This window comes from Scleropages formosus, chromosome 23 (genome assembly GCF_900964775.1).
Source record: "Scleropages formosus chromosome 23, fSclFor1.1, whole genome shotgun sequence".
Lineage (NCBI taxonomy): Eukaryota > Metazoa > Chordata > Actinopteri > Osteoglossiformes > Osteoglossidae > Scleropages > Scleropages formosus.
In genome coordinates, this window is record NC_041828.1 from 18,493,652 (window position 1) to 18,517,061 (window position 23,410).

The following is a 23,410-nucleotide window of genomic DNA, read 5'->3' on the forward strand; positions in this document are numbered from 1 at the left end:
AAATAACTCTTCCTTTATTCTATAACACCTGTCAACTGAGATTATGATTATTATTATCGTTATCATTTTTTTATGCTCATTTGTATGTTTGGTGACTTTACGTGCTTACGTATGCACTTATGTGCTGTATGTGTATCTGTTGTACATTGTATGCTGCTGCATCCAAAGCAAACTTCTCTCTGGGATGAATAAAGTTTCAATTATTATACAGTATAATTAAAATCTCTTTGTTTTGTTGGTGTTTTTCTCCAAAACAACTTACAGTATGTGGCTACCTGCAAATATTTACTCATTTATACAGCTGGGTAACTTTTACTGCAGCAATTTAAGACAAGCACCTTGCTCAATTGTACTACAGCAGTAGGTAAGACTGGAACCTGCAACTTTGGATCTGAAGGCAAAAGCACCAATTTGTATGTAGTATAATACTTTACAGTGTTATATTATAAGTGATTCGTTGTTTGTACCACTAGTGGTGACAGTTTTGCAATCAAATTATTCAAAGGTCATTATAATCCTATGAAAGTGGAATCATGATGCTTGTTGCTTCTGCATTCGAGGGATTTGTGGAGCTCTCGACCTCAGCGGCAAGTTAGTAAACTGTATTTCCACTTTTTAACCCAGGTATCGCAAGCAAGCAAGGCGCACAGATATGAGAGTCACTGAAAATAAATCATTTACCATTTCTATTACAGCTTTGACCCCTTTTCTGACACAGCTCGGCTGCATTCCTCACTAACCCCCAAGTGCCTGTAGAGACGTGTTCACCAGAAAATCCCAATTCCTAAAGGGACATTCCAAGCCTTATATGTCAGTCATCATACAGATAGATCATCAGGTAGTTAGTTATACACCACTTGAGATATCACGGTCGAATGCCTCTCCTGAAAGAGTCAACTTAAACATTTCATAGTATTTCCATGCTTCTTATTTCAGATATGGAGCCATTTAAATTGCCACTGTCCAGCTCTTCTCTGGACAGTGGCAGTTTAAATGGCTCCATATCCAAGATTTTACACAACTTGATGATCATACATCAGCTTGTGGGGGGGGCAAATAGAACTTACCTGCTCCTTAAAAAACATGCAAGTAAGCAGCAAGACAGAAAACGAACAGAGTGCAGACAAAGAGAGTGTTGTTTACAGGAGGAGACCTATGGTTTAGGACTTTAGGACTCTCAGAAAATGAAAATAAATCCAACATGTGGTGTAAAATCTAAGTTTGCAAAGTGCAGCTTAAGAAACGTTTATCAACATGAAGTAATTACTTGTACAGAATATTTGTTTTAATTGTGAAGAAATTACCCGTAAGACAAAACAGACACACACACACACACACACACAGTCTGAAACCGCTTGTCCCGAGCAGGGTCAAGGTGAACCCAAGCCTAACCCAGCGACACAGGACCCAAGGCTGGGCGGAGGTGGACATACCAAGGACGGGACGCCAGTCCGTCACAGGGCACCACAAACATAACTCAAGCCCTTGACCCACCAGAGAGCGGGATCCGACCAAACCCGCTGCATCACCGCGCCCCCTAAGACAAAATACAAGTATTAAATCAAATTCATTGCAAAGTCGAATCTCAGGGTGCGACTGCAGGCTGTTACATCTGTAACGTTCTACAGTGCATATACTGTATGTCCTGGGAGGCTTACAAAGGACTTTACTGTATTAAGAATAATTAGAAAATGGTGTGTGGTGCACAGGGGGTGCGGTGGCGCAGTGGGTTGGACCACAGTCCTGCTGTCTGGTGGGTCTGGGGTTCAAGTCCCGCTTGGGGTGCCTTGTGACGGACTGGCGTCCTGTCCTGGGTGTGTCCCCTTCCCCCTCCAGCCTTATGCTCTGTGTTGCTGGGTAGGCTCCGGTTCCCCGTGACCCTGTATGGGACAAGCGGTCCTGAAAATGTGTGTGTTGCACAATTTCAGATGAGAGAGTGGTTCAGAATTCTGCACAAAATAAACTGAAATTGCAGGGAAAATTCTACTGCAAGGCTATGTGTTCTTGTTAAACCATTTCAGATGGATCAGTTATTTCACTGGGTCTTGTGAAAAGCTGCTATACAAACTGCAAGTTAAAACAAAAATAGAAACTGCAGTTCAAAAGGGGGCTGAGGCATTAGCAGCATGCTGCACAGCAAGGGCTGGACATTTCTGAGTTGGGTATGAACATGTTTTAGGGAAGGACGGTTACTGGAACTTGCAGACTCTTCTCATCAAAAGCATGATGACCGGCATCCGCTTTCATTCATTTGTTCTTTCATTTGTCCATGCATCCATTCATTCATTCCTCCATTTAATAGCTCGTTTGTTCATTCATTCATTTAAATTCTGTGTAGTGTGCTCCCCACAGAGCTGACATATGGCTTCATTACATCCTACATGACCGCATTCCTGCTATAATTTCTCCTTTCATTCATTTGTTCTATTATTCATCCATTCATCCATCCATATGTTCATTCCTCCATTTAATTGTTCGTTTGTTCATTCATTCATTTAAATTATGTGCAGTGTGCTTCCCCACAGAGTTGACATATGGCACCATTACACCCTACATGACCGCACTCCTCCTATCATTTATCCTTTCATTCATTTGTTCTGTCATACATCCATTCATTCATCCATCCACCCATATATTCATTCCTCCATTTAATTGTTTGTTTGTTCGTTCATTCATTCATTCATTCAAATTCTCTGCAGTGTGCTCCCCCACAAAGTTTGATATATGGCTCTATTGCACCCTACATGAGCGCACCATCCCCCCTCCCCCCAGACCTTAAAGTCATCACTTCATCATTTCTGACCTGATTCAGAGTAGTTGAGAGATCACCTGCCAGGTATGAAGAAGGTCCAAGGAAAAGTGTTCAAAGGTCCTCTTTAACTGAAGAGCTGAAAGGCAAAGAACTCTTTGTTTTAGAATCTGTAAAGTCATTAAAAATGATTAAAACAATATTATCTGTCAGTGTACTGACTCGTACCACCTGTGTCCTTGGAGAAGGACGTGTGCTGTGTGGACTCACATCTGCCAGGTGACACACCCATTTTATTAGTAGTTAAGCTATGCTGTAACGATTTTAACAAATGTAGGATGCGTAGAGAATAAGGAATTATTATTTAGCTTTTTTAATTTTTTATTTACGAATTTGCCGGGTAGAGTTACATGAATCATGCGGAGCAACACGCCTGATATTGATAAATGTGCACTGGAGGAGCTCTGTGAACCTGCAACAAACAGCTGAAACAAAAAAAAAAAATCCCTCATGTTTCGTTTGTGCTGTTCTTAGAAAAATCCGAATTTGTGCCGTTTTTTGTTTTTAAGAATGAGAGCAGTTACTTTTTCCCAGGCTGTGACGTCACCCGCCCGAAACTGCGCTTATCCAGTGCTGCTTTTGCGTCCGTTTGAACCTTTCAACCGAATGTGCGTGTTGTTGTTTTTTTTTTAAAACAGTAAATCACCAAACGTCCTCAAGAAATATTAAATTACATTAAAAAACCCTCATGCAGTGACAAATAGAGCCATAAATTACTGAAGCTGTAACCAGAGGCGCTTCCTCAGCTCAGATTCTGATGGAGTTCAACGTCAGGTAGAAACGAGCGCCCTGGTGGTGTCGCGCGCCTCTCTCTCTCTCACTCGCGAAGCAAGGAGTAGCTCGAGGGATGGGTGCGCGAGACAGCGCGTGAACGTGTGTGCGTGAGAGCGAGCGGGAGAGAGATAGATGAAAGTGACGCGAAGGAATGAGTAGCTCGAGGGATGAACGCGTGAACGGGCGACTGAGTGCGTGAGACACGGTTCCAGTTCCGCTGACAGCGGTACCAAGTGCAGGTTCGACGTCTCGTGCTCAGCGTCCCGAGCCGAGCGCAGCGCGCGACAGGCGAACAGAGGATACATGAGTTTAAAGGTAGGTACGTTTCCCTCTCACTTCCTGAGTTCCTCACGTCAGGGCGTTTAAAACTCTCGGGGAAAAAAATGACGAACGATAGGGGCAGAAAACAGGAGAACTTAGACTGTCCAAGTGGGGAAACTTTGAGTTTTACAGCCGCGCGGACAAAAAACTCAGCCAGGACTCAGAGAATGGGTTCGGTTACTTACCGACTAGCCATTTACCGCGTGTGTGGGCAATGATCGTTTACATAATACATAATTAAACTGGTAAATCATGAAATAAATATCATGGTCAGCATATATTATATATATATATAAGATTGTGCTTATATAAATGTAAAAAAAAATGTTATTGAATTTATATAGATTAATCATTAAATATAGTTTAGTTTGTCGGGTATTAATAACAATGCATTTGAGACGCATTGATGATGAATCGAATCAGTTCATCATTGCTGAACTTGACGTGCGTCATCATATCATACGTGCGGTGCAGTGTATGCGAAGACTTTTAAAATTCAGTAAAAATAATATAATAAATAAATTGTTGGCTACTTATTATGTGGAAGGTAAATATGTGTGTGGGCTGGCGCTGCCTTCGGAATACAGTAACTGTGGCCGCTCGACGCTTCTGTTGCGTTTGTTGTGTTGCGCTGCGGCGGCAGAGCGCAGAAAACGGTCGTTCGTGGCGTCGAGCTGCGCGATCGCTGCGCTCCTCCGCTGTGCTGCACTGTAATCCCATTTCCTCAGTAAAAACGGCGGGAGAAACGTGTCAGACGCGCTGCACAGTCTCTTGCATGGATTTGGACTGCCTCAAAAATAAAATCCTGATGAGACAACATGCAGTTTCCAAAAACAGTTCATAAGTGTGAAAGAGATTAATATTATCCCACGTGACACTGACAGTTCAAAGTAAATACATCGCTCCTAATTTCCCTGAAATAAAAATGTGATTAAAAGGCAAATGTGATTTAGTGCAGTTCTGTAAACAGTATATATAGCCTATACCTTTAAGTTAAATGTTAATCTATTTCACTAAAATAAATCATCACGTTGTGCGCCAGTGAAATTTGACCCAATTTCTACTTTTACTTGTCGAAAATACCGTTTTTCTTTCATCTGAGCATCATAAGACTCCATGAGATCCTCCACACTAGATACCTGAACACATGTTGCACTTTGGTTTAATTTTACCTATTTTATTAACACATTGTACATCTGTGATGTGTGTGTTCACATGTGGGTGTAGGAAATAAATGGGTGAGACTATGATAAAGAGCAAAGAGTTGAAAAGCAAATTCAGCAGTACACACACACAGGAGTGGTATCATTTCAGGTAAATGGACTATAAATTCCAAAAAGAAGTGAAGAACAAGTGACTATGACTAAGAATTGCGTTGAATAAAAGGTGTAACACAGCATTAGGTGATGATCTGTTTTTATATTTGCTTTATAAACAATTGTAATGCGCCTCCCAATTTTGGACTGGAACACCAAAAATAGAGTGCCATCTCCTACACAACCTAAGGGTTAAATAAGATCTGTTGCCTTCTTGTATGTGTGTATTTATTTTAATTATCTTACACCACATCTAGTGTTGGAGCTCATACCTCTTTATTCCATCCAGTGTTAGATATATTACTCAATGCAACAGAAACCTTTTGAGATCTGATGCTTTCTGGAATGCTTTGGTACTTTTTTGAATGTTATGGTTCCTTCTATAATCTTTCAGTGGCTATAAAGTTTCAAACTAAAACTGACACTTTAGAAGAACTAGTGGTATTTTTGTAATCAGTAAACTTTAATCATAACGCAAAAAAATCAGCATAATTAAGAACTTTGAAAAAGATCGTAACTGGTTTTAGCAGATGGACACTGGTCATTACTGTGATCAGTACTCATCGTAGTCTTTTTCGTTATTCTTTCATACACCCGTCTCCTTGCCACTCAGATTTTCTCTTCATTTGAACTATTCTTCCAGGCTTCTTGATCACAAAGTTGGGGCAACTGTCAGTCTCAAGGTTCAGGATGAAGACGTATTCTCCACTTCTCCTTCTGGCTCTGGCTGCACTTTTTACCGTGCCAGCCCAGGGTCAAGGTAAGTGTCACATTAGCTCTTCTCCAGTCACTTCCCCCTTCGCACCACTTTGATGTGCAAGTTTGGTCCAGTCATTTCTGTTGTGTTGCTGTTTCGGTGTTCCTCGTTTATCTCCTGATGGAACATCATGCAGCTGCGCTCAAGGTGCAACGCACTGTTAAAAGAAACGGTCATGAAATTGTCTCTGCAATGGGTGCTGCAGCAATGCCAGCTGGTGTTCAGAAAACAACTTGAGGAATTTGTGACACAAAATATTCTTCTGGAAAAAAGTCGATACCGTTTAATAAAGAAAGGAAAAACAATCCATCGAGCCCCTTTTGAATGTTCATTGTACCAAACATTGGTTCCTCCTGAGCTGCTGCTTCCTTTTAACAGTGCATGATGTGTTTTGGTTCGCCTACAATGTGCCATCATATCTGTGATGTCTTTCATTTTGTCTGTCGGGTTCTGCTCAATGTCATTTGGAAGGACACAGGACACGCCAGCCTCTATTGTTGGGAGAACAACTGAGAAGGATTCCATTGTCTGTGAAATAAGAAGGACTCACATCACACCTGCCTTATCATGCTCAGACAGTGACCTTTCTGGTAACACCTAGCCTTCATGTCAAACAAAGCGAGGTGTTTGCCAGCCCCTCCCTTTCCAAGGGCTTTTAGCAGGTGCTTGAGGAGTGTTTACCCTTAGGCCCTTGGTTGGGATAAGACACTCTGGGACAGCTGAGAATCCTTCCCCAGAGGCAGGCGGAGATCTGTCTTAGCCTGTCTATGGCCCAGTTCCACATAGACGGCATGATTCACCTTCTCTATTCCATCACACTCATGGTCAATTGTTATTGTATTTTAATTAACGTGGATTAGTAATATTTTGCCAGGAAGGAAGATGCCGGAAAAAACATTTGAAGGAAAAAAAAACTTACAATAAGATCAGAAAGTTTGCTTGACATGGAGGACGTCAGTATTAAACATCAGCACTGCTTATGACAATGACTGTCTTCTGCATGTATGGCATCCCAGCAGATAGAAAAGGTGGCTAACACTTCCTGGGTTAAGGGTTTGGACGTGGGTTCAAATCTTGCTTAAAAGAAATCTGGCTCTCTGTAGAGTTTGGATGTGTGTTTCAGGTGGACTGGTGACTCCAAGTTGCACTTAGAGAGTGTGTGTGATTGCTCTCCAATGGACTGGTGCCCCATCCAAGGTGATCCTTACCTCACAACCTATGTTTCTGGGATAGTCTCTGGGCCACTGAAACCCTGTATTAGTGGTTAACTGTTATGAATAAATGGATGCATTATCATCAGTATGTATGTTTTGTGTGCTGATCTCAAACATTTTGTTTTTTTCATACTGAATGTGCATGAAATAATACTTAATTAGTATTATTTAATATTATTAAGCACAAATAAGCAACCATGAGATCTGAAGAAAAGTCCTTAAATAATCTGATGAGAGATTTTGCTTGATTTGTCTGTTGCCAGAAAGGGATTTTTTCCTGTATAATGACTCTTGTGCCACTGATATCAGTTTCACATTTTTATTCTCATTGTTTGGTTCTAAAAACCATTTTCCCACAAAATAACAATGTGATTTGATAAAATTCTTTGATGTAAATGATTGATCAATAATAGGTTGTTTTATTGTGTTCATGGATTGTACAAGTTCTCCAAAACACTGCATCCCTTCCCTGGACACACACACACACACACACACACACACTTACACACTCATGCAGGCATTCCCTGACTGAATTGGGAGTCAGTTCTCCCCCGAGAAGAGAGATCTTGAGTTTCCATCTCTTATTTCAGATTGGTGAGTTTTGGTACACTACTGTATGCTTTTATCATTTACCTATCTGCATATACTGAATTTCCTAAGAAGATGTTTAATCCTTTAGATGTGCCAACCTGTCTACTATTTACATACCTGCACTGCTTTTTATTGTAGACATCATGCTATACTGTAGATGTAGTGTTCTGGTTTATTAGGGTAAAAGTGTAGGTATGTAAAGAATGCACTGGCACTAGATTTCTTATCTGCATAAGAAAGACACAAACTTGATGGTTTGTGAAACTGTCGGTATCTTATTTTTGCTTATTTATTCTCTTATGTGTGAGTCAAACTGCCTGAGTATGGAATGGGAATGCACTAGAGTCGGGCCTCGTTGCGTCTACATGGCTCACTGATGTAGATGACAGGAATGGTGTGTGTGGTGTGCCTCTCCTGCTCTAGATGTCGACCCTGCGAGTTTACTAGCAACAGGAATAGATGTTTGCGACACTATTCCAGTATCCCTCTCGCTTGTTGTGTCTCTTGTCTAGAAGAAAGTCACATTCTTCATTCACTGTTCAAAACCCACTGTCCGAAAGGCAGTCCATTCAGCCCCTGTGACCATAACTATTTCCTGAGAATAAACAAGATGCTTTTTGCGCACTCAGGAAATATAAAAGAATCGACTTTGGCTCACGAAGCTGCCTTTGATTTGTTATTCAAGGAACAGAAAAAGGATGTGGCTTTCAACCTCTGTAACATCTGTGGCATGTGTTTGCTTCTGTTTCCATCACAGTGCTGTGCTGTTGTTCTACAATTGTTAAAGTCCAGAGGGAATTGCTGTTTTTGTCACATTTTGGCTGGAAAACAATCAAAATGCTTATCGACTTCCCATCACAAGACGCAAATACTTCATAAAGAGGCACTTTTACATTAACAAAACCAGAGAGGACAAAATTACCAAGTGATTGAGTTCCAGCCTTTGTGCCACTAACCATACTGATGTTTGATAATCAGAGGAAAAATGTGTGATGAGTCAGTGATATCATCAGCTTGCTGTCTACTGTAGGATTCAACATTAACAAGAAAATCTTCTTTGTTATCTTTCTTTATCCAGTTTCACCTCCACGAAGGTTACGTTTTAAAGTACCGAGTTTGGGAAAATTGCTTGTATCGTGGAAAGAGCCAAGAGGAGATTTTGACAGCTATGTAATTATTTATAACACAGAACCAGGTATGTCGGATCTTTGTTCTTTTTTCCAGTTACCTAAAGTTCACACATGCGTGGATAGACCTTGAAGGTCAACAATCAAAAAAAATTATTCTTGCCAAAGCGCACACACGCTTTCAGAACCGCTCATCCCACACGGGGTCACGGAGTCTAACCCGGCAACACAGGGCGTAAGGCCGAAGGGGGAGGGGGACACACCCAGGACAGGACGCCAGTCCATCACAAGGCACCCCAAGCGGGACTCGAACCCCAGACCCACTGGACAGCAGGACTGTGGTCCAACCCACCGCACCCCCCATATTCTTGCTAAAGCGTTAATCTCAAAATAGGGAATGATGAGAAGCGCTGTACTTTTTTTTGTACTGTACTTTTAAGTCAAATGTGAAAACAAACTTTAGCAGAGAATAAAGGGGTGGGCTGAGGTGGGAGCTCCGCTCGAAGATCTGAGGGCAGACAACATACAGGCATAATCTGCCAGCTGATCCCTTCTTCAAAAGCAAAGCATTAAGTGTCAGACAGCTGTTTGCCAACAGGTGTCTGGGGGCCTTTGCTTGCGATGAACAGATATCGCTTGGCCATGTTCACCTGTCGCGGGAGGGGAGGGTGCAGGGCTGCCACGGAACATACCCTCTCCTATTTCAGACAGTGCAGAATGCCTCTCGGTGCTCAGAAAGGGTTTCAAAACGCATCTCTTTCAGATCCACTTTTGTCCTGCTCTCATATCCATAAATTTGATCTGCATTATCTGGCTAGAGGTGTGGTGAATTGATCTTGCTCTGTGACTCAAAACTGCTAAATCTCTTGCAACATTTAAGAAGGGTCTCAAAACACATCTCTTTCGAACCCACTTCTCCTTGGATCTTCTGTCTACTCCCCAAGATTACATTATATCATTTGTCAAAAAGACCTTTGTGTTTCCTACCACTTCTACACATTGCAACATATGTAATGTTATCGTTAATGTTTCTGGTTTTAAAATTTTATACTCCACCAATTGTGAATGCAGCTACACATGTAATAAATGCTACTTTACATAGTGACATCAGACAGACTGACCATACTTGGAGAATCGTGTGTCTTCATCTATTTCCCTCTATCTGTTAGCGAAATACACTTTTGTTCACTCTGAGTTATGTTGCTTTAGAGAAATGCAAATGGACCAGCAGTCATGTAATCATACTTCTTATTTATTTGATGTGCAGCGCGTCAACGCTGAAATAGTGTGTGTGTTGTCTTCCTCAGTCTACGTATGAACGAATACCGTATGTATATAAGCCGTGCTATGTGGTAATCTGGATTCGGTGCTCCCATTGCATGTATATCTAACAGCTAACTTTCCCACGGTCTTCTTTACAGAACATGCTGTTTCATTGCTTTACAAATTGCATTTCGGGTTGCCTTAACTGTTGCCCTCACGGAAGTACACATTTCAGTATGTGATAACTCATAAGTAAAATAAACGTCTCCTGTATGTGCCAGCAAAATGGCAAACCACATAAAGAATTTTCACTTTCACATACTGTATTTACTTTCATTTTGCATTCTGATTTTGTTAAATGTGTTGTATGACTGGAAATTATACTGTGTATTTTGTGGGCATAAATCACCAACATCTGACAGTAACTGATATTTTAAGGGTTACTGAGTCACTGCCTCAAACTAGGGAGGTCATGGTTGCTTCTCTTCTGCAGTGCTCTCTGTTTTATGGGAACCCTATAAATTGATGTGAGAGGCATTTGATTAGGGTACAGTCACCACCTGGATGTCTCTGTGCATCATGGGTAGAAGTCACCTATGGCTTCATTGGTGGTTCTGCATTACGTTTCCATATTCCGAATGACTGTAGAATTTTTGTGGAGCGCATTTTTAACACGTAATGTGGTTAAAGTTTCTGGAGCAGATTGGAGATCGGGAGAAAAGTGGATACAAATGAGGTGTTCTGAGACTTTTCTTGGCTGTTGAGAGGGATTCAGCAGTGCTGAGAGACAAGGGAATGCACTGGAACCCCACTGAGGCCAGAACCGAGAGCCTTTTGCAGCTCAGTGTTAGTGCATATTTTTTCTTATTTTTATTATTACATCTTATGTCCAGGAATTTTTAGACTTTTGTATATGTTCTTCTTGTTCTGACATGCTGAACTATCGTCCTACGTAATAAGAAAAAGCAGAACTTCCTTTCTCAGGTTGACCTGTGAGTCCACATTTTCGCACAAATCTTAGCAGTTTCTTTTTCGACCAGTATGTAGATGCTGAATCGGGCCAGACCCTGTTCATTTGTATTCAGAGCTTGCAGTTTATTACGAGTCACTGCATGACCCCTTAGTTTGTGTTATAGTTGTGTTATATCTTCATTTAATCCCCTTAATCCCACTTTTCTGTATTGAATTAGCTACCTCTCTGTTCCCATGGAGCTAAATCCTCCTTTCCTGCGCAGTCAAAGCAGTGCTGATAAAGCACATTTCCTTCCCTCCAGACACTGCGATCGGCCAATTATCGGTGCAGAAAGAGCAGCGGGAGCATTTGGATTTACAGAACACTTCACCAACACTATAGGTGCAGAATATAAGGAGTCAGAAAAGATTTTGTGAATGCGAAACACAAGTGTCAGTTTTTTTTTCCTGTCTTTACACAACATATTGAGCCATTGCGCAAAACTGGAAGTATTTGTATTCTGATAATTTTGCAAATCCGTAGAAAATTGTAGAAGTTCTAGGAAGTGTAGAAATCCAGCACATTTCTGCAAGATGTCCTCCTAAAGTGTAATTAGCAGGACGGTGATTAAAGGAGCAGGAGACGGGTTAAAATGAAGAAGTATAACGCCACTCCCTGTCCTCCTTGTATGAGGCCAGGACAGGTGTCCAATAGCTGGGCTTCTATCTGATCTTTGCTGGTAACAAAAGACACTCTAAAATGTTTTCATATATTAAATTAACAAGAAATTAGGTTTAAAAAGAGGGAGAATTAGCTTGTGTTTCACCAGCGTTCTGCTGTTTGCTTTATGCTTTGCTTTACTGCCATGAGTTGGTGCCAGTCCACTGTCGAGGGGAGTTGTCCTTGTGGGTAATCTTGTTCCACAGCCCCCTATTTAATCGTAATCATAATTCACCACCTGCAACAATCCTCCAATATCATCAATACTAAACCAAACAGGATCCCCCAGCAGCCATAATCCCACACCTCTGCAACACACCACTGCGCTAAGCTTGATTCTGAATGTGATGAATTATTTATAACTTTACCAGCCCAAGCATATATATAATTGTTTTACCTCAATTACAGATGGCAAGGAAAAGGAGTTGCACATGTCCAAGGCGGAGAGCAAAGCAGTAATAGAGCATTTCAATCCCAGCATGAAATACAGAGTAAAAGTCATTGCAGTGAGTGGTAGCCAGCGCAGTAAACCCCTGGAAGGCTATTATGCAGGTATGTAAATCACTCATCACGTAAAACCCATCACATTCATCACTGTAGAACCTAGCAGCAAAAAAAAAAGAAAAAATGTGATTTCCTGAAAGGAACACTGAAATTACCTGACGATGAAATCGAATTATACATATCATTACAGCCATAGCTGGAAAACACCATTAAGGATTAACTTCACAAGTATCAAGAAAGTTTTGTTTTTTCTTCTTCAAAATGAATTTCCATGTGCAGTTGCAAACAAGCCTTTCAGTTTCTATGGCAGACTTTTTTTTTGCATGATCTGAGCTCAGCAGTGTTCATGTGGTTTAAGTAAAAATACAGCAGCTGTCCTGTGCTTTTATAGGTAGTGTATTTTTCAAGGTCTTTGTATGCTTTCACCCTTGCTGCCTTTGTCCCAAGTCTTTCAGAGAAGTCATAAGATTTTTTAACAGCTACTCTAACTTATATAAAAAGTTTGCTAGCTTTATTATCCATGTTCCATGAGCAGCTTGTGTTTTTTTTATTGATTTGTGAAGTATGTGTAATTATGCAGGTGAATTGATGGTATTCTGCCATGGAGCTCTCTGTGCAGTCTTCTACTTGATGATTTCTCAGCTGTGGATTGTAAGATGTTTAGTTTTAAAAAAATCATGTCATAAATGTGTCTGTAGTTGCTGTCATTTTAATCTCCCAGTTTTGTTAACAAATGGGTGCAAAGGGTTATGTTCCTTCTGTTTGCTTTGCACATAACTTTTCCTTTTATTCCAAACTTAACAGGTGGCATAGTGGTTAGCCTTTAGACTGAAAGGTTGCAAGTTGAAGTCCCAACTCATATTGTAGTGCCCTTCAGTAAGGCACTTGCTGGAATTGTTCTTGTAAAAACAAAGTACTCACTTGTATAAAGGGGTAAATCAGTGTCAGTCACTTTGGGGAAAAGGGTTAGATAATTAAGTCAGTGTGGTATCACTCCCACCTCTGTGTCTCTGCATGCTTGGTTGATGCCTCAGGGGCAAATTGTATCACCTTTGACAGGGGCATCCCATAATTTCAGATCAGATCCTGAAGTTATGTAGAAGCACAGTCTCCACTTGCGTGATCAGTCCATAAGCCCAGACAAGGAGGTTATGCAGGAAAGTGATGTGCACAGGGCTAAAGGTGTGCAGCAGCACAGCTGCTTTCCATATGTCAGTGCTTTTACTTGATAAATGCGATCGGTGGTGACAAGATGCCCTTCACGGTGCAGTTATGCATATGTGTTGACAGCCCCGAGAATTCAGGAGATCTAAGTAGGTGAGTCCCACAGGAAGTGGTTTGGCTGATCCCTAATGACAGGGAGCGCTGTGTTTCATTGGGTCGCTCTTCAAAGCCGTAATTGGCATGCCATGATGCACCTTGTCCTGTGATTACTTCTCTGCAGAGCTTTGTTTTTTGTTTCCAGGATAATCCAGTATCCAGTACAGCTTAGTTTGAGAAACACAGATACAAAGTCACCAACATCTCTCAGCTGTTGGGTCGTAATTCCACAAAATTGAAGTCTTTGGGTTCCAGCTCACCAGCAGGAAATAGACAAGGCCTATCCGCATGAAGTGAAGGGCAGCTGAACCATACCCTCATCACATCTACTATGATTACATTTACCAGCTTACAGTTTTTTTTTAACATAGCTGCTGATAATACAGTGATTTAACTATGTATATGAGTGGGTAACTTTTACATGAAATCAGGGTAATTGACTTGTTCAGGGGTACTACAACACGAGGACAGATATGAACCTGTGACCTCTGAGCCCAGAGCCAACAGCTCAAACCCCACCCCACCTGGTACTTGTTTAGTTGCAGTTTTTCTTCAAGGTTATTTACAGTGCTGGATACACTACACTATGGTACTTACAGTTATCAGCCCAGCCCCACAACAGAGTCATGCAATATATACAATCAGTCACACACATGTTTGCACTGTGGGACGAAACCCTTGCAAACCTGGGAAGAACCCGCAGACTCCACACAGACAGATTTACCCAGGAGCTGTGAGGCAGCAGCACTGCTTACCGCACCAGTGTCCACGATATATTGCATTCACTTCTTGGGGAAACTGAAATGGGCACTAACAGTGTGAAGAACTAAACAACGAGGGAAGACCTGTCGAGTAAATGGTCAATATAATGAATGTACTCTGATAATCTGAGCAATGCTGTTAAAGCAAGTAAATTTCAATTAACACTAAAGTCAGTGGTATTTCCCTCTTTGCTTCCGTGGGCGAGACCAGAGTATATGTAGGTTTTCACTTTGAAATGTTCTGTACATATCACGGTAAAGATCCTTTTCATCTCTACACTTAGTAAATTGCCAGCTATATATCAAAATAATTCTAATTCATTCAGCCTTCTGTTTTCGGTCCATTTCAGTGCAGCACCGAGAGCCGGGTAGCGAAGCCGTCGCACCGCAGGGAATGAAGGACACGAGTGTGGTTGAGGAGAGCAACGAGATATCTGGAGGTATGATGGCAAGTGTCACCTGCCGTTCAACAGGGATCATGGTGGTGGGCGGCTGTGAGTGCTTTGTGCAATCTTGAGGAGGCCAAGGCTCTTAATTTTCACGGCATAATTAGAAACCCATCTTCACTGCAGTCGTGTACGGAAGGGCGGAATATCGTTTGATCAAAACTTCCTTCCAGTCCCGAGGAAGATTGTTGAGCGCCAATTTGCTCGTCTGGTTTCTGCATTTCTCAATGAAAAGCACTCTTCAGTTTCGTTTACTGACCCTGGTGGTGTGCACCCTGGTTGGCCCCAGCCGTCACGTCAGTACAGGGGCACGTGGTTCAGAACAGGCCCACATCCTTCTGAGAAGATAACGATCTCCAACCTTTCAAGATCGAGTCTGGAATGGATCTGTGGCCGTAATTGTCTGTCTCGAGGAGACTGGGTATCTGAGAGATGAATATGCTGTTAAGAACAGAAGGGTACAGAACAGTCAAGGTAAGTGATCATCGTTAAATTTTTCTTGGTAGAATTGCTGTAACATGAAGTGAGGACACTGAGATTTAGTGTGGCTTATAAGCTTTGAACTCAAGTGCTTGCACTGGGGATGGATGGATGGATGGATGGATGGATGGATGGATGGATGGATGGAGCATTATTATTTCCAGAGGGAAATTCATTTTGGTTGCATCAGCACACAGTACATACACACAACATATACGTACAAACATACACATATAAGTAAACAAACATACAAATGGGTCGAAAAATAAAGGTTAGCAAGTGAATGAATAGACAAACATATTTCAATGCAAGGGAGGGAGGAGTGAAGTGAAATGATGAGTGACATGAGCTGGTGATGGAAAAAGATGATGGAAAAATCAGTAGTTGTTGGGTTCAAGTAGAGCTCAGGGTGTGTGGAAGCTGTGTGTTTGTCCCAGTAGACATGCAGGAAAGTAGATGGTGGAGACCTGCTTCTGTTCTTCCCTTGCCTTGGAAACAATGGAAGTGGGTGCTGTGAGTTAGCTTCCATCTTTATTAAACAAATAGTTTAGACAATGAAGGTCATACATGAAACAAGTATATGAACTTCCTTTATTTAATAATGACCTCAAGCAAACACTTTCTGTATCTGCTGATCAGACCTGTGCAGTAGTTAAGAGGTCTTTTGGCCCATTCCTCTGTACAAAGCTCATCTAATTCATGCATATTTCGCGATGTCTTCATTGAACGACCTGCTTCACATCACACCACAGCATGTCAACGAGGACTGAGGCCAGAACTAAGATCATTCTAATATCCTGAGTTTCTTCTGTGTGAATTGTTGTTGTTGTTGTTGGTTTCCTCCTGTGTTTTAGATCGTTGCCATGTTGCACGACCCAGCGTGTTCTGGGTTTTAGATCTCAGACAAACATCCTGTAGAATTCTGTTGTAGAATTTCTCTCAGTGACTGGGAGCTGTCCAGGCCTCAGGATGTGTGAGATGTTACCCAAAGGAGGAGCATTCCTGTGTCATGTGTGACAAGTTCGAAGCACAAAGTCTGTTAAAACACCATCTCATGTCCTTTGTCTGGACCTGCACTAAAAGGTTAGAGGCCACATCTGTCGCTTACCCCTTTTTCACTTGTGCATTGACCAGAAAAGGCCAAAAAAGGGGTGAGGCCCACTTTCATTGTTCAAGAGCCAGAGGGGAAGTGGGTCATGTTTGTCAGCAAAGCACTGATCACTGTTGTTGCAGAGATGCTTCCAATGGAAGTCTTCCACAAGCTGAGGGTGTGAAAGAGCGGTAGGAAGGAAGGATACGTCACATTTGTCTGAAGGAAGATATCCTTTTCTGCAGAAGAATTATGGGTGTGCTGTTTTTTTCATGCAAGACTTTCGTTATTTTGAAACAGTTCAGGCGAGGTGAACTGAGAGAAGCCATCATCCAGAGCTCTAGCCAGTGTCGGCTTAACGCACACATGCAAACGCACAGCATGTCCAAGAAAAAAGTGAAACACAGTCTTTTGTGTACATTTCACGAGACTGCATTCTGCAGAAAGGGCCGACAGTTAGCACAGGCTAATACTGATAAGGCCTGAAACATGACAACATTAGTGTAAATTAGTGTAAATATTTTCAGTGTACAAACATTTAAAAACATAGAGGTTGGAGACATGGAAGTTTTCAAAAATAACTATTTCCTTTACATATAGGCCTGTTGACTCACAGGGAATCCTGTTGGCCGTTCTGTATGTTGTATTTCTCGTTTATCACATCGGATTTATTTATACACTGTAAAATTAACTGTAATATTAGACAAAGAAAGAGGGATCTTATATCTCAAAATTAGGAGCTACAAAATGTCTTTGCCATGTAAAAGAAAAAGTGCATTCTTCCATATATGCACTTTGTATTCCTATAATGTAAATAGGATAGAATGGTACTTTATTGGTGGGGGTGCGGTGGCGCAGTGGGTTGGACCACAGTCCTGCTCTCTAGTGGGTCTGGGGTTCAAGTCCCGCTTGGGGTGCCTTGTGACGGACTGGCGTCCTGTCCTGGGTGTGTACCCTCCCCCTCCGGCCTTATGCCCTGAGTTGCTGGGTTAGGCTCCGGTTCCCCGTGACCCCGTATGGGACAAGCGGTTCTGTGTGTGTGTGTGTGTGTGTGTGTGTGTGTGTGTGTGTGGTACTTTATTAATCCCCAGGACTGCTTGGCATATGGTACATGACTTCAAGGAACACTGTTACACCCAGACAAAATGAACAAACAAATAACACATAATAAAAAATAACAAAGCAGACAATTACAAATTCTAATTAAAACAGGCAATTAACTGCATAAATGACTCCGTATGACTAAAATGACTGTTACTAATGATATTACAAGGCAGTTCCTAGCTGTGCACTTGCTTAATTATTTTATTATTTTTATATTATACTGTATTTCCACATATGATTATATTTTGATTTTAATGGAACCCACTGTCTCTTGTCTCTTACTGGCTGTGAGAAAGAGCAGTTTATAAATGATGCATAAGTTATGTTTAAAATTATGGATGGTCCTCAATAGTGCTTAGTGCTTTCTAATTGCTCTTTAACCTGCATGACCCCAATAAAACCCCAAAGTGAAATATTGTTGAAGATGATGGGGAACTTGGTTTCTGTGCACAGAGGTAGGGCATTCTGGTCTCTGCGTAAAACCAGCTGAATGAGAACTTTCCAGCAGCTTTCAAGTGTATGTTAAAGTCTCAGAGTGAATTCCATGCTCCACCTATAATAATCATGAAATGATAACAGCAGTTTAATTTATATAGCACCTCCATACATATTTTGCAGCTCAAAGTGCTTTACAAAATAGAAAAGAGACACACACACATTCATTGACTGAAACCGCTTGTCCCAAGTGGGTCGCGGCAAACCATGGCCTAAACCGGCAACACAGGGCACAAGGTTTTAGGGGGAGGGGACAGACCCAGGACGGGATGCCAGTCCGTCGCAAGGTACCCCAAGCAGGATTCAAATCCCAGACCCATCAGAGATCAGGACAAAATAGAAAATAAATTGTTATAAAGATAAAAAGTAAGAGTAAAATATAATTAATAAATTACTATAACAATAAATACATTCAATTAATATTAAATTGTTCATTAAAAGCATAATTAAAAAGTACTGTCCATCAACATTTTAGACTGTAGCCTATGAAATGAGTAACATTAAGTTTGGAATTAATAAGGATTTCCTTCGTTCTGGGTGTGGTGTCTTAGGTGTGTTTCTCTGGAGTGCCAGTGTGTCAACAGTGTAAAGTGTACATGTGCACGGGCAAGCATGTGCAGACAGGGGCCGGATTGATGCACATGCGTGGCTCCCTAGCACAGGTATTTGCCCACACTTGTCAAATACCTGCGAGTTGTCCAATGGTCTCCCTCTCAAATCCCTGTCTGTATATTGCAGATCCTGGAGGGCGTTCAGGTGGGCCCAGGCCGTCCAGGTTGCCCCTGCCCCTGCGGGGTCAGCCTTGCACAGGAAGCGCTGTCATTTCAAACTTAACTCAGAGCTCTATGAAGAGTTTCTCAGGTCATTAGATTGTTAGATTGTGAGACAAACTGCATCATGTGAGCCCCTCTTTTCAAAGAGTGAAAGGCAGTTTGACATATGGCCTATGGGATAAGAAAGCATCATGTTCTCATCTGGCAGCTGCCATTCACCCCATGTCCATGTATGTGAGACAACCGATGGACTGCAGGTCGTCTCGTGGCTTGGATTGAGTCTGTGGAAAGCAGGAGCAGCAAACACCATAAAGATTTCTTCAGGCCAGACCTTTGTAATAGCGGAGCCCAGTAAAGACCATTTTGGTGGGGTCTCAAGATTTTTTCAGATTAGGTACCAAGAATACATGCCCTTGCGTTGTATTGAAAACAAAAGAAAACCTGTTTTTTTAGATTATATTTTGACATAATAAAACAGCTAATAGCATAGTGGTTGCTGCTATTACCTTTGGATTCACAGGTTCAAGTCTCATCTGTTGTAATGCCCTTGAGCAAAGTACTTACTCTGAATTGCTGTAGTAAAAATTACTCAGCTGTGTAAATAATTGCAGGTAGCTTAACATTTTTAGTTGCATTGGTGAATAATGTCAGCTAAGTATGCAAATGAACGTGTTGAAACAAAGCTATACAACCTCTGATGTAGAGTCTTCCTTATTTTTGAAGGCTAGAGGTACCATCCCTGGTGCAGGGTAGAGAGGCTGGTCCTGGGTTTGCTACTATACAGAAATCAAATAACACTAAATATGGCTTAGTTCACTTTAATAAAGGCCACAACAGAGCAAAGAGGGAAGCCTACAATCCTTTCAAAGGGGCCGCAAAAATACCGTACTGAACCTACAGGAGCCTTCATCACCCACAATGTGTTGTGTTTCTACTTTCAATGCCTCTCCTTTCCACTTCTTACTGTCAAACAAGCTGCTTTATGCAATATCTCAATTGCCTCATTAAAGGCAGCTGGTCGTCATTATCTGCAGTTTGACAGTATTTTGTACGATTTAAGGTTTGGTGCTATATAAGATTTTCATTTAAAGCACAGGATTCAAAATATGTTGTCACGCCCTGAAAATAATTTAACAAAAGGAGGCAATAAAATTGTTTTTACTCTTTTGTAATCATGTGCATTAAGATTAAATGCAATAACTTGGATTTTGCTTATGGTTCATATAGTCTGACTTTTTGATTTGGTGGAGTATTGGAAGAGGCATTTGAAGAAAATTTAGTGATGCTGGTATAAACAGGAAGAATTATCTCAGCTGTCTGTTTTGGAATATATTGCTTATTAATTACGTGCTTACTGTACTCTTTTTCATTGGTAATTGTCACATCCACGCCCACAACACAAGCCACAACACCTGACTCTGCACTAGCTCCTGAGTAATTGCTCACCCTATAAAGACCCTCTTCAGCTCCCATACCGTTGCGGAATCTCGTTTGGGACAACCGCCCTTCCTCGCGTTACTTCGCACACACACTTACTCTATTCTCTGTTCACGATCTCCGGTTTTTGACTCCTTGCTTCGTTTTCCGACCACGTCCATGGATCCTCGTTCCTGTCCTGTTCGCCGCTCGACCAACCCTTCGCCTGTCCCTGGCTCTGAGAACTTGCCTCTTCCCTCAACTTTAGACGAACAATGCTGCACTTGGGTTCAGCTGTCCCGGCTCCCTGTGTTCCGCGTGACAGTAATTCCACTAATCCTAATTTTTTTAGGTATTAGAGATTGTGTCGTAGGGTTTGTCTTGTTTTGAATCTAATTCGCACAAGTTTTCAGATGCAGTAGCTCCTCATGTTACAGAGACACCTGTGGAGAGAGGTCTGTTCATAACTCAATTTGTTCGTAAATTCAAAGTCACTTTTAGCAAAGTCGCAATCAAAGGTTAATAGTATATATGTGTCTGACTTAGTGTGAGAACCTCAGCATAATGAAATTACATTTTTCATATTAAATAATTCCTTTGCTATATTACTTAATTTTCACTACAGCTTTGTACTAATTTGTAGATTTTAAATTACAAAGGAATTTTATTTTATAGATGACCAGCATCGACGTGATGTGGGGGACGAGATCTACATAGATTAGATCAAGAAATATGCATCTTTCAGCAAATATAGAAACAGGTATAGCTTAAGCAGACTGCTCAACAGACAGTCCACCCAATGATTTAAGATCAGTTGTGCTGCTAGAGAGTGTAAATATGAAAAGTAAAATATCATTGTGTTGATGTGAAGTGATGATGACAATGTCACAGCGCTATGGAAACTTGGTTATTGTTGTGGCTTTGCTGGGTCAACCAGTGACATTACTCCAACATAAGCTTCTACAGCCTTCACAGGTCTTGTTGACTTTTAATCATGCCAGAATATGACATAAAAGTTACTTGAGGTTCTTTATAAATCAAGCAATGCTGTTGAGAAGAAAGCAGGGAAAAATACCATGAAGTGCCATCCAAGTGAGGCAGACAGTCCTTAAGTGGAGGAAAAGCATCACAAAGAGTGTGAACATTAGGAAGTGCCATTTTTAAAGCTGTGTGGAGCAGCAGGGATGAGAATTTCATGTGCTGATAGGTGATTTCCAATGAGGATACATGATAGACTTACAGTACCATTCCAGCTTGGCCCAGTAGAGAACAATTCCAAGATGTTCATCTCCTGACTTAAAAGGACTTGTGACTAAATCCATGAGTCCTCAAGACATCAGGTTCCAATAAACTCAGTAAAACCGCTTCCTAGTTTCTAGGATGTGGAAGCAGGACAAATGTGCCTCTGTGTTGTGCCATGCAAGAATGTGAGGAGAGTTTTCTTTTTTTTTTTTTTTTTTTTTTCTTTCTTCTCTCTCTCTGGGCATTTTTCGGCACTGCAGCCGAAGGAAGCGACGATTTATTTCCCCGAGTTTGGCCGAGTGTGAACTATATCCACTGACATTCTGCTTTCTGAATGGCTCCGGCTGATTTACATTCAGGATTTTCACAGCACTCACAAAGGTGGCATTTTCATTGTGCTTCATTGCCTTAGAAGTCCAAAACATCATCTTCAAAGTTGCAAGTTGAGCTTGAACTTCACCGTCCTGCTTACCGGGCTTTTAGAAGCATTCTTGGAAAGGAATATGATGTAATACAATGAATAAAAACAGGAAGACGGGCTTTTTAGAAAACAAAAACCTAAGTCCGAATCCATTTGCATTAAAATTTTATTAAGTTTATGAAATTTAAAAGGAGAAAAACAGTGTTTGAACAGACCCAGTTTCATTTTATATGGCGATGAAAGTATTATGTTTACATTTTTTGCATATCTGGCTTTGTTTTTCATTTAGAACTTAATATATCTTCTTACATCTGAAAATAAAAATGAATGGCGTTGACAAAAATCAGTGACACCCCAGACTCAATATTTGGTAGCACAGTCTTTGGTCAGAAGAACTGCAGTCAAGTGCTTCCTTTAGTGTTCAGTGAGCTTCCTGCACCTTTGCACTGGCGGTCTGACACCCTCTTCTTCTGCAAACTATAATGTTAACGGTGACATAAGCAACAGCCGAGACTAAATACTTTGGTCAGTTTCAGCCTGTGGCATGATGGTGGAGCAAGTATTGCTACCGCCTCACAGCGCATGTTTAATGTGAGAGCACGTGGGTTCGATCGGTCTGCCCAGTCTGTGTGGAGTTTGTGTGTTTTCACCATGTCTCTGTAGGTTTCCTCCTATAGTCCAAAGACATCCAGTTCAGGTAAATTGGTGATGCTAAATTCTCCTTGGTGGCTGTGTGTGGCTACCCTGCAGTGGACTGACACCCTGTCCATAGTGTACCCCACCTCAGCTCAATTCTTCCAGGTTAGGCTCCAGTTCGCCGAGACCCTATTCAGGGCAAGTGGCTATTGAAATTGGATAGATGGGTGAATTTCTGGGGGGCGTGGTGGCGCAGTGGGTTGGGCCACGGTCCTGCTCTCCGGTGGGTCTGGGGTTCGAGTCCCGCTTGGGGTGCCTTGTGACAGACTGGCGTCCCGTCCTGGATGTGTCCCCTCCCCCTCCGGCCTTACGCCCTGTGTTAGCGGGTAGGCTCCGGTTCCCCGCAACCCCGTATGGGACAAGCGGTTCTGAAAATGTGTGTGTGTGTGTGTGTGTGGTGAATTTCTGCTTATTTTTCGAGAAAATTGTGATTTTTGGGGATAAAACAGGCAAAGTGATGCACATATTACGGTTATGCTGACTGATTAATAATGAACAATGTGGGGTTTCTTTAATTGTATTGTCTGTGTCCTTTGATACGAAAGCATACAGTATGTTACTCATGTTTCTCTTCCCCCTCCCCAGTCAGGACGTATAGGAAAACTAGAAAGCTCCACGAAGATATTTCTCCTGTCCAACAGCATGATGAGAGTCGGCATGCCGAAATCCACGGAAACTGCCGTGTTTTACCACCTGAGAAGTGCTGCATGCATGTGCTGACTGACCACGACTAAACCGGAAACTCATCTGAAGGCGACCAGAATGCCAGCTGAATGCTGAGCAGTCAAGTCAAAGGCGTGTAGGCCGGATGCTGCCTG

The 23,410-nt window shown here is 41.7% G+C and overlaps 1 protein-coding gene across 1 annotated transcript in view; it reads left to right on the plus strand.

The window, feature by feature from the left end:
• The first annotated feature begins 3,643 nt into the window (after positions 1-3,643).
• Positions 3,644-23,410, plus strand: part of LOC108919315 (collagen alpha-1(XIV) chain-like) — a 71,218-nt gene continuing 51,451 nt past the window's right edge. The window contains exons 1-5 of the mRNA XM_018727229.2: positions 3,644-3,898; positions 5,864-5,980; positions 8,861-8,977; positions 12,253-12,396; positions 14,780-14,869. Of these exons, the coding sequence (XP_018582745.1) occupies positions 5,911-5,980; positions 8,861-8,977; positions 12,253-12,396; positions 14,780-14,869 (421 nt within the window). The 5' untranslated portion in view covers positions 3,644-3,898; positions 5,864-5,910. The remainder of the gene's footprint in view (positions 3,899-5,863; positions 5,981-8,860; positions 8,978-12,252; positions 12,397-14,779; positions 14,870-23,410) is intronic.